General features: G+C 38.6%; 1 protein-coding gene across 1 annotated transcript; it reads left to right on the plus strand.

Annotated features, from left to right (window-relative positions):
- Positions 1–222: 222 nt before the first annotated feature.
- LOC100854304 (probable disease resistance protein At1g58602) lies at positions 223–4,398 on the plus strand. Its single transcript, XM_059736048.1, has 2 exons — positions 223–373; positions 678–4,398. Exons 1-2 carry the CDS (start codon positions 324–326, stop codon positions 3,901–3,903), a joined length of 3,276 nt encoding a protein of 1,091 aa, XP_059592031.1. The 5' UTR covers positions 223–323; the 3' UTR covers positions 3,904–4,398.
- The last annotated feature ends 7,843 nt before the right edge of the window (positions 4,399–12,241 follow it).

The following is a 12,241-nucleotide window of genomic DNA, read 5'->3' on the forward strand; positions in this document are numbered from 1 at the left end:
AAATGATGATATTGGGTGGTCAATATGTGGTGGTCACTGTAAGTTGGCTTTCAGAGGAAAATATATATATATAAAGAGAGAGGAAAGGAGAAAAGACGTCAAGGGGGAATGTTCTTAGAAAGAGAAGATGAAGGTGGTATGAATTGGGTTGGAAATTAAAAAAAAAGAAAATGAGTATTTAAAGTGAAAAGGAAGGACAAAATGATCAGGGAAAGACTTAGTTTTACTTGTCAGTTCCCAGATTTCTTTGCCATTGTGAGTTTGTTACTAAGGCCGCCTCCACTCAGTCCTTTGCTGTTCGCGGCCAGCTTCATCTTGGCAGTATGAAATGGTTATTGAGTTTCGTCGGGGGCATGGTCGCCTACAGCTTCCTGTAAGAACAATGAAAATTTGATCAAGTCTGCAATATCATCTCCCCTTTTGTGATCCTCCTAAAATGACTGATTATTAAATATTTATGCGTTAATAATTATTTCGGTAGTTGTTTACTTTTATTCATCATCATCCAGCATTATATTGATATTTTGTCTGAGTTTTTTCTTCTTTTTTTTTTTTCCCTTGGTTTAGTTTATATGTTCTTGTTCGGATTGAAAAGAAAAATCCACACATCTTGATAATTATTAAGATATGTTTTAATTAAGATTTGTGTGAAAGCCTTTCTGTTCCTTTCCTCGCAGAAAAATGCTGGCTGAATACTCTACAAGGAAGCAAAGGGAGGAGGCGTGGAGGATGATGGCAGAGGGTAGAAATGAAGAAGCTAAGGAGATGCGGCATAGAAACTCTACCATGAAGACGAACGACACACCAGACTGGGACACTATAGATTGGGCGGAGGTAGATGACTCCAAAGATTTGTTGAAGATAGTCTTGTCGAGGGTCATAGAGAAACTCTGTGTTGTGTCGATTCAAGAACCAGCAGTTTTCGTTGGAGTCGAACAAGAGGTCCAGTGGATCCAAAGAGAGTTGATGGACGCTAGGGTAACATATAGTTATGCGCCAGAGCAATTAATGGATGTTGCCTATGATTTTGAAGATGTGATTGATGACCTTATACTCAGATCAGCCGCAAAGCAAAGGAGAATAGGAAACTGGGAGAGGTGCCTTTTGGTAACAAGAATTCACAAAAAGCTGGAATTGATCAAGTCTAAGATCCCTGATCTTCCTCATCTCCCATATATGGAAGCAAAGGGTGCCTGCCCCTTTAACTACAGTATTGAAGAAATAGTCTGGTCAGACATCTTCTTGATACATGGTCAGAGTGTGGCAAACACAGTTGTTTCCCCAGTGGAAGAGAAGGTATCAGCTCTGCTAGCTCAGGAGGCAATTCATCCCTATACCAAGAAGAAGGCCATGCGGGTACTAGACAAACTCAGGTCTCTGAATGGTTTTCTCAAAGGCTTAGAATCAGTAGAATTAGATGATGGTGGATTGGTTTGGATGGAGGAGCTGTCCCATGTTTGCCTGTCTGCTGTGGTAGCCATTGAGGACTTCATCAACAGAACACAACAGCTCACGAAAAGAAGTTGGATGGGACCTTCCAAGGGATTTCTTTCGGCTTTTGGCAAATTCAAATCTCAGGATAAGCTTGCTGTGGAGATGGACAAAATATATGCCAAGATCCAAAACCTCTCTATCCACAGGCCAACAGCAGTCAACTCACAAGGTCAAAGTAGGAACCCAAAGTTTACCTTGGGTTCCACCGAGCGAATCCCACGGCAGCCAACAACGCAAGAACCTGATCTCGCCAGCTTTGGTGATGATGTGCATGCAATGATAGCACGGTTGCTTACAGATGATCAGAATTTCAGAGTGATTCCAATTATGGGTATGCAAGGCATTGGAAAGACAACCCTAGCAAATTTGATCTTTAACCATAAAGCTGTTGTGGATCATTTCCCCTTTGCTGCTTGGAGGTCAGATGGCTATCGATTTCAGCTACGTTACAAGGGAGAATTGTTGCAGTCCGGTCGAAGTCAATGCAGAGTGTGGAGTAATCAATACGAGATGCAACGGTTGATACCTTTCTTGATTAATGACAGGTCTCTGATAGTTCTCGATAATTGGAATTTCTTTGTCGACGACCTAGAAATGCTTCCAGATGCATTAAATGGCAGTAGAATTATTTTGACCACTTGCGAAACAAAGCTACCTCCAAATCTCAAAATGAAGAGTGATCCTCACCCACTGCGGTTACGGACAAATGAGGAGAGTTGGGCATTGTTTACCCATGCATTGAAATTTAGCCTACCCCCAGAATTGCTAAAGCTGAAAGAAGAAATTGCAAAAAGATGTGGGGGGCTGCCACTGCTGATTGTAAAATTGGGGGAAGCACTCTCACACAAGGATGCAACCATTGAGGAGTGGTCCACTGCACTTCAACAATTTCATCATGACCAACAGCAACTTTGGCCCAATACCCTCTACAAGATCCATAAGGATTTGTCCTTGTACATGAGGAGATGTCTATTTTATTTCACTTTATTTCCTCAAGATTTTGATATTCCGGCAAGAAGATTGATAACATTGTGGGTTGCAGAGGACTTGGTACAGCCAGAGGGCGAGAATGAAACTCCAGAAGATGTTGCAGAAAGGTGTTTGAATTTGTTGATAGCCCAGGGAATGCTTCAAGTGACAAAGAAGAAGCTTAATGGGAATGTTAAAATGGTGCGATTGCCCGATGCCCTAAGACAATATTGGTCATCCAAAGCTCAACAAGCCACATTTCTTGGAGTTCATACTAACACAAGATCTGAGTTGTCCCTAGGCACCAATAAGATCCGTCGTCTGGTTGATCATCTTGATAAAGAAGATATCAGCTTTGATCATATTCATGGTAATCACAACAGAACTTCTAGTAGTTCTTTGACACCTTGCTACGAAGATGTACTTTCTTTTCAGTCCTTTGATACTCGAAAAGAAAGCAAACCAGGAGAAGAAGTGGGAAACTTTCTTCGTCAAAGCATATCCAGTGGTGGCTTCCTAGTACTGCTCGTGCTTGATCTCGAAAATGTATTCAGACCAAAGTTACCTGAGGCAATGGGCAAACTAACTCGACTAAGGTACCTTGGCTTAAGATCTACATTCCTCGAGATACTTCCATCATCTATAAGCAAGTTGCAGAATGTTCAAACACTGGACATGAAGCATACTTGCATCAACACTCTTCCTAATTCAATCTGGAAGCTACAGCAATTGCGACACTTACACTTGAGTGAGAGTTGTCGAAGTAAACTTATGCTTCGACATGATACAAATATTCCTACAATCCTCCAAACATTGTGTGGGCTTCTTGTAGATGAGGAGACTCCCGTAAGAGATGGCCTAGACAGGTTACTCGATATTAGGAAATTGGGATTGACAGTATCATCTAAACAAGAGGCAATAACATTGCAACTGCAGGCAGTAGTTGACTGGGTTCTAAAACTGAACCAACTCCGGTCTTTAAGGCTCAAATCTATTGATGAAAGCAATCAGCCATGGGATCTAGAGTTGAAGCCTTTAGTAAGCCTTGTGAATCTTTCTTACATTTACTTGCTCGGATGGTTAAGGAATCCATCCATTATGTCCCAATTCCCATACAGCCTCATCGACCTCACCTTATCAGGGTCAGGACTTGTAGAAGATCCAATGCAGTCACTGGATAAGCTTCCCAACCTTAGAAGTCTTAAATTGCTTGCCAAATCTTATTTAGGGAAGAACATGCTTTGCTCTTTAGGAGGCTTTCCTCAGCTTCGAGTTCTTAAACTATGGAAGTTAGAGCAACTGGAGGAATGGCATGTAGAGAAAGGAGCACTACAAGCTCTCCGAGATTTGGAGATTAGATTCTGCAGAAGTCTGAAAATTCTTCCTGCAGAATTGCTACATAGAACTCTCTTGAAAATTGAAATTATATCTGCCCAGTAAGTTCACTACTTCATCTCTTGAAATTTGGTTTATAACCTACTTTAACACGAGATGATTGCTTTGTGTAACAAACAACCTGATAAGCCATTGTGTTTTCTTTCTTTCTTTTTTTTGTTTGATTAGGGTTTGAGAAGCTGAGCGAGAAGGTCCTGGTCTACTTCTTCGTGTTGGGCTTTGCTTTCCATTTCAATGTTTTTGCTGTTGGAGCAGATATTCAAATACTCATGAGGGCAGTTCTCAGTTGCAACAATTTATAGAGCTCATTTTTTTTAATATGGTTTCCATCCCTTCTGCTCATTATTCTGTTCTACCATTGATGCTATGTTTTTGTCTTTCAAACCTTAAATGCATACTGTATTGTATTTGTTAGTAGATTCTAACTAGTGTTTGTGAAATGTAGAATCAGGGCATCATGAACATGGGTGTGAATGTTATAGAATTTTGCTTTGTAATTGTATTCGGATTGAATAGAGTATTTTTTTTATTTCAGTTGATGTTTGTCGGATAGAATTTAACCAGTCTGCTGGAATGCACATAGGGAGAAAATAACTATTCTCTTCTTGCCCAGATGGATGAAGGAAAGTAAGAATAATCCTCCACCTTTCTGTAGCTTATTTTGTAAGTGTATTAGGTTCCAAGTCTTCAAATACGTTATATTAATATATCAAAGTAATACTTCCTGTTGCTCCCAAGCTCAGATCAGAGCCCACCATGGCTTGCATGGCCACTTACATGCTCTGCCCATTCCAATAGTTAGTCCATTTAGTCCAAATACAATCTGAAAGCTTACACCCTTTCCTTTTTTCAATTTAGAAGAGCCTACCACTACAGATTTGGACATTGGATCATACAATATAATTATGGGGCAATAGTTACAACACCCATTTGAAATGGGATTCATCCACCTCCAAACCAAAGCTGCTGGTTATTGAAGGAGAAGAACAGAGAGTTTCTATAACAACCTCCATCCAATGCTTCCTGACATGAGATATCTATCTCTGTCCTGCTTCCTTAACTTCAATCTGTTCCATCTGCTTCTTCTTCTTTTGGTATGGTCAGTATGGGGGTTCTGGAAATGAACAGCAGAGCTTTCACCCAAGTGAGACATTTGGTTTTGGAATCATACATTTAGCTTGTGGCTTGGGTGTTTGAAACAGGGCAATTAAAATACAGTTTCCAGAATGCCAGAAAAATTTAAGGCCTAAATTCATGGACAAGTATAGGTCAGAAACTATTGAGCTTTAAGATTTCACAGGGGAAGAGTAATATAACTGGCAACTGCAATACGTCATTCTGATATAGCTGCAGGAAGCAGCCTTTCCTGCACTACAGCCATTCTGCATGAGGCTTACTACTTTTTCAGCACTTTCAAGCACTTAATTGGAGCTCTCCTTCATTCTTTTTCCAAAATATGCCTTGGGATCAGATCAACAAGCCAACTAGCCCAGATAAGGTGAAGAGCTGCTCACTTATGTCTGGCTTCTGATGGCTAATTTTGATAGAAATGAACATCCAATCTTTTCATTGTATCTTCTTTTCTTCTTTGGTTAGATCCGACTCCTATTTCCACCATTTACGACTAACATTTGATCATTAGTGATATAGGTTGGCAGTTTTTTCTTCATTAATTCAAGGATTTATGCTATAGCCTTAGGAGTTGTGTTTGATGTTATAATCAAATTTTTTGCATTTAGCACATGAACTAATTAAGATCAAGATTATAATTTCAAATAATGTGGTAATGGAGGCACCACTTCTTCTACTGCACTTGGTGGCCCAAGCATCATTTGAGCCTATTCATCCAAACAAAATGATCATTTCAAGATGTCATGCAGCCTATTCTATTTGTTCAACATTTTTAACTGCAACAACACAGCCAACCCCTAATTCGAGAATAAATGTTGGGAGGAGGCTTTCAGAGTGATTGAGTTTGAGTTTGCCTTGGCATAAATTTAACTCATACATCTGTTTGTGAAAAAAATCTCACTCCAATTCCTATTTGAACTATTTATCATTTGGAATACCGTTTGTCAAGAAACTTATCTCAAACTCATTCCCAAAGTAGACTGCAATATAAAATTTGTGATATGTTTCGCACAACATATAGAATGTGTTTAAAAATAAAATATGAAGGTTACTCTAAATTTGAAAAGAATCACTTGAACCATGAGATTAGCAAATATAAAGCTGATAAAGCATGTTTTCTGGGACAATGGAGAATGCCCAAAATCAATAACACCATCACATGGGGCATTGAACGACCTTGGACAGTAGAGTAGTTTCCACTTGCTGATATTAATGCATCATCCATGTTGAAAGTGTTGCAGAAGGTTATCGAAGTATGTCAGTGGTAACATACAAGAACACTAGAGAAACCTGCTGCTGAAGTTTAAAAAAAAGTTATTGCAATCAAATGCTGCAACCAGAAAGAACCATTTAGCATATGTTCCTAGTTGATTCCATTAACTTGTGTCTTCATATATTAAATAGTGTACTCCTGTGTGTCTTCACTAAATTGAGACCAAAAGTCATCAGTGTAAATCAGATTATTTAGAGTTGTTGTACCGACAGCATCCATGTACATCCTCATCAAAACCATGACACTCCTTAATTATCTTTTGGGAATCCCAATTATATAAACACTGGTTCTCTATTTAGGTTATGTGCAGACTTGTTAGCAGCCTTAGGTGGAGACTTCCAGAATCTTAGTGTATGTTTGGTCATTTCCAAGGCAAACATGTGCTAAAATTTCAAATTGTCAAAAGACAAAATAACTTTTGTAAATGTCTCTTCCAATCCAAAACAGAAACTGAGACACGGCAAAGTTCTTCCACTCAAATCATTTCTCTATCATTTAATTCTTCTCCTCTTGAATCGTTAATTGGAAATGTACATGAACCTGAATTTGTCTTATCTTTCTGTCCTCCTTCATTTTGGGATTAATTGCAAAACAACTGTATTTCACATGTTCTGGTCCTGTATCCAGCACCATTATGACCAGTCTATCTCTTCAATGTCCACAATACAAGGGCAATTTCTAAAATACAAAGAGGAAGAGAAAGGATCTTAACGTTGGTTCGTTCAGACCTCCCAAAATTCTTCTTGCCCTCTCATGTGCTGCTGATTTGAGTGTGAGGTAATCATCATAAGTCATGTCCATTAATTTCAGTATGAATCCATAAAGCCTATGAACCCCAGTACACAATTTATTTCTGATCCATTGAAGTTGTTCTTCAACTTCAAACAAAGCTTCTTGTTCTCAAAGAAGCAAAAATGACCCTCACTGTGTCACCCTCCATATGACACAATCTGCTTCCTACATCATTCCGAAAATCTGTCTCTGTATGGTCCATAGGGAAGTGAACAAGAAAGCTTTGACAGAATAGAGCCTTTGGTTTTAGTACCACAAAGTTTAGGCTGTGAATGAAACAAGAGCAATAGAAATAGAGTTAAACAAAATGTCAGCAAGATTGACCTAGATTACTTGATTGTTGCCTGCAAGCACATGGATTATACTCTGCCTTCTTAGCCATGCAAGGGCTAAGCTGCTTGCAATTTAAGACTGCTAATAAAACTTGAAGGGAATGAGAATGTCCTAGTTGATAAGGTGATGTAGGACAAAAGACCATTTTACTTTCCTTATTAACGATATATATATATATATATATATTTGGATTCTTTTGCCTAGGACAAAAGAGAACTGCAACACAAAATACAATAGACATCCAATTGTTGATGATCAAAGGAGAGAATTACAACCTTGTTTAGCATTTGACAAGCTGAGCTCAAATTTATTTCTTTAAGCTTGGTTAGAGGTTGTGTCCTCAACTATAGACTGTATCTGAAGAATATGATATTGTGAGTTAAAAAAATCTCATCCCAAAAAACTAACATATATTATCTGCTTCCCACAGCTCCGAAGCTATCATGTCTGCTGAACAATCAGAGTATGATTAATTGCAAAATCCTTTTTCTTTGTTCATATCAGCAAAGCCTGTAGCTACTTTCCTAGAGAGATTGACAAAATCTTGGGATACCATAGAAGAAACAAAGGTAAAAATTATGTTAATTTTGGTGATCAAATGGCTGGTGGTTGATGATACGACTGAGAAAACCATGGCATATGTTATCATCAAACATTATGGAAAAGGAAAAGGAATAATTTGGGAGTGTAAATAATCCACACTTGAGAATTACATATTTTAAAATTAGAATTGTACCTTGCGATTACGCTGATAAATTTGAACTCCACCAAAAATATCTTAGAATTCCAAATCCTCTAAAGCACCATGGATCTTTCTCTAACGTTCTCCAAATTATGATGAACTCAAAACGAGTGGACGTTTTTTTTTATTTTTTGGGTTTTTTTCACACAACTTAATATATTGAAAACTTGTATTCTCATCTCATCTGATTACTACTCAAAAAGTGCTATTTGATAGCCTATAATTAATCCTTTTAAACACTTTTGAGTAGTAGTTTAGGCCTTTTAACTCAATTGGCATGTTAAGGATCCTTTAAAGCAATTTTGATCACTTTGTGTAAGTTTTGGTGTTTTTGTTAGTATTTAGATCACCAAAGCAAGTCAAGACTGAGGAGAGCTATGAGGAATCTTGGGCAAAGCTTAGAAGTCACTTTCCAAGAGTGAATCCGGATTGCAAGGAGAAAAAGCAAAGAGAATCTGCCATAAAGCATATTCTTGATGACAGTCGTAGCAGCCACTTTTGGAGCACTTTCTGAAGTCCAAATGATGCATGCTATATACCATTTCAAAACTCAGGAAGTCAACAATCCAATGCTTTAAATGGTGTGCAATTCGGAGTTGAAACGAAGAAGTTGCAGCCGTTACAAGCCAATCACTCCGAGCTGAAGGAAGCATTTTGCAAAGTGTTACGAAATCACCCTTTTGTTGCGAAGTGATTTCGCAGCATTTTTGTACAGTAAGGTGTTTCTCCTTCTGACGATGCACGATTTATGCCGCGAGAAGGAAGCTTGGAACCTCAAGGTGGAAGCCAACTTCGCAGCCCTGTGAAGATAGCTTGGTGTTGCGAAATAATTTCGCAGCCCTCTTGGGTGTCTGCGAAATCTCGCAGACACCATTTTTCTCCTGCGAAATGGTTCCTGAAGCCTCCCGATATTTGCTACCGACATTGGGAGATATTTTCCATTAGATTTTTGTTGTCTAAATCCCAAAATACTCCTTGTAAACCACCAATTACATGATTCCTTAGTTTTTAAGTTAGTAAAAAGACTAAATATCTTTGTAACAATTAGTTTTATATTATGTTGATATATATACCTCTCAGGAGCCGGTTCTCAGAGAGGAGTTCCTTCTGTAACCGTTTGGGTAAGCAAGTAAAGTCTATTTTCTTTCTACTGCTTTACCTTCTCACTTTGTATTTTCATTTTATTTCTAAGTTATGAATTCTCTGAGGAGTTTTCCCCAGAGAATGAGTAACTAAACCTCTAATTCCTTGGAGCTAAGGTTGCCGGGGAAGGTTCCAAATGCAAGAATGCAAAGCTCTGTGGTTTTAGCTAGTAATGAAGAGGAAGTGAAATCCTTTAGTGATTTCTATGTTTTTAGTTAACTTAAAACACCTTGGAGTCACCTGGGCCAACACTTGGTAAGGCAAGTGATTTCCAACCATGGAAATGCACTAGTTTACCCCTTGCGAGCCTCTGGTAGGTGACTTCAGGGTAGGATTTTCTAGAATAGCCAACACTTGATAAGCTTTTGGACTCCTAGGAGACATCCATTAGTTATCTCTTGCGAGCTTTTGACGGGTAATCCAAGGTTAAAGATCACCTTGAATGGTTAAGGCTTAGTGAGAGGCTTAAACCATTGCAAGTTGCATCAGTGAGAGAATTAAAGTGAAATCTAATTGAAGGAGTCTCTGTACATCACCGGTTAGAGAATCGACTATATGTTGAATCTCTAACGCGAGAAAATGAACCAACTGACCGGAGCTATGTCTTTTGCATGAGGAACCACCCCAGTGAACCTAATTCTCCAAGGAATGTTTTTCTTCCTAAATTATTCCAAACTTCTGTTATGTTAATTAGTTTAAGTCTCAACCTTTACCAATCAAAGTTTGTGTTTTACTTCTTAAGCTAATCATGAAATGAAACAAAACCAATTCACTTAGAATTGGTATCATTGATTGCTTGTTAATCATTCCCAGTGAACGACCCTAGAGCCACTATACTATAGTAGCTTTTTCTTTGCTACCCTAGTGTATGGTGTTATAGGTAATAAATTTTGTTGATTACTCCCTCAATCAAGGAGCACCAGCTGAACACAAATCAGCTGAGACACCAATTGGGCATGAATCAAATGGCGCCGCTGCCGGGGAATTGATGTCAAGTTTATTGTGATACCATTGTTGAGCACTTGTGATTTTCATCACAAGTTGGTAAAGTTTCTTTCAGTTTACTAATTTTCATTCTTTCTTTAGTTATTCATAATCTAAGTTTATTTTTTTTTATTTAGTCTAGTTTAATTTTGTTGTTGTAGCCCTGTTTCTCTTGTTGTCCTCTGTTTTTATTTAAGTTGCAGATAGATACTAGTTGTGTATGCCAAAGTGGATACGAGACAGTGGAGGAAGGCTTGTTAAGTGTGATACACCTCAGAGAAAAGAATTGGAAGTGATCTTGAATATCATGGAAGCTACACCTGAAGATCAGCATAGTCACCAAGGTCGTCAAGACAATCTCAATGAATTCAGATCAATGAGGGACCGTATGCATCCACCTCGTATGAGTGCACCATCATGTATAGTGCCCCCTACAGAGCAGCTAGTGATCAGACCGTATCTTGTTCCACTTCTACCAACTTTCCATGGAATGGAAAGTGAGAATCCGTATGCACACATCAAGGAATTTGAAGATGTTTGTAATACATTTCAAGAGGAAGGAGCTTCAATTGATTTGATGAGGCTTAATTTATTTCCTTTTACTTTAAAGGATAAGGCCAAAATTTGGCTTAATTCTTTAAGGCCAAGGAGTATCCGCTCTTGGACTGATTTACAAGCTAAATTCCTCAAGAAATTTTTTCCCACTCATAGAACAAATGGCTTGAAAAGGCAAATTTCAAATTTCTCAGCTAAAGAGAATGAGAAATTCTATGAGTGTTGGGAAAGATACATGGAAGCTATAAATGCTTGTCCTCACCATGGCTTTGATACTTGGCTATTGGTGAGCTATTTTTATGATGGTATGTCCTCCTCAATGAAGCAACTCCTCGAGACAATGTGTGGGGGAGATTTCATGAGCAAAAATCCAGAGGAAGCTATGGATTTCTTGAGCTATGTAGCTGATGTTTCAAGGGGATGGGATGAACCAACTAAAGGAGAAGTGGGAAAGATGAAGTCTCAGTTGAATGCTTACAATGCAAAGGCTGGGATGTATACTTTAAAAGAGGATGATGACATGAAAGCAAAATTGGCAGCTATGACAAGAAGATTGGAGGAGCTGGAGCTTAAAAGAATACATGAAGTGCAAGCTGTTGCTGAAGCACCAGTGCAAGTGAAGTTGTGTCCCAATTGTCAATCATTTGAACATTTGGTAGAGGAGTGCCCTGCAATTTCAGTTGAAAGGGAAATGTATAGAGATCAAACAAATGTTGTTGGACAATTTAGGCCCAATAACAATGCGCCATATGGAAATACCTACAACTCAAGTTGGAGGAATCATCCAAATTTCTCATGGAAGGCCAGAGCAACTCAGTACCAACAGCCGGATCCACCATCTCAGCAATCTTCAAGTATTAAACAAGCAATAGCTAATCTCAGCAAGGTAATGGGAGATTTTATTGAAAAGCAAGAAGCCACTAATGCTCGAGTCGATCAAAAAATTGATAGAGTGGAGAGTATGTTGAATAAAAGGATGGATGGAATGCAAAATGATATGAACCAAAAGTTTGATAACATCCAATATTCAATTTCAAGGCTTACAAATTTGAATACACTGCAAGAAAATGGAAGATTTCCTTCTCAACCTCACCAAAATCCCAAAGGTGTCCATGAAGTGGAAAGCCAAGAGGGAGAATCATCACAGGTGAAAGATGTTAAAGCCTTAATCACTCTAAGGAGTGGTAAAAAAATTGAGCAGCCAACACCCAAGCCACATGTTGAGAAAGAAGAAGAGATAAAGAAAGGGAAGGAAATGGAAGATAAAGAGAGTGAGATCAGTGAAGAAAAGAAGGACTCTGATGCAACAAGGAAAGTAATTCCAGAGAAGGAGCTTCTGAAGGAAGAATTGCTGAAGAAATCAACTTCTCCACCTTTTCCTCAAGCATTACATGGGAAAAAGGGGATTAGAAATGCAGCTGAAATCCTTG

The sequence above is a fragment of the Vitis vinifera genome, chromosome 3, assembly GCF_030704535.1.
Source record: "Vitis vinifera cultivar Pinot Noir 40024 chromosome 3, ASM3070453v1".
NCBI lineage: Eukaryota > Viridiplantae > Streptophyta > Magnoliopsida > Vitales > Vitaceae > Vitis > Vitis vinifera.

Bases quoted from the DNA above. Each gene is read 5' to 3' on its own strand.
- LOC100854304 (XM_059736048.1), top strand. From the start codon at position 324: ATGAAATGGTTATTGAGTTTCGTCGGGGGCATGGTCGCCTACAGCTTC. The intron at 374-677 runs GTAAGAACAATG...CTTTCCTCGCAG, and splicing joins ATGGTCGCCTACAGCTTCCT to AAAAATGCTGGCTGAATACT.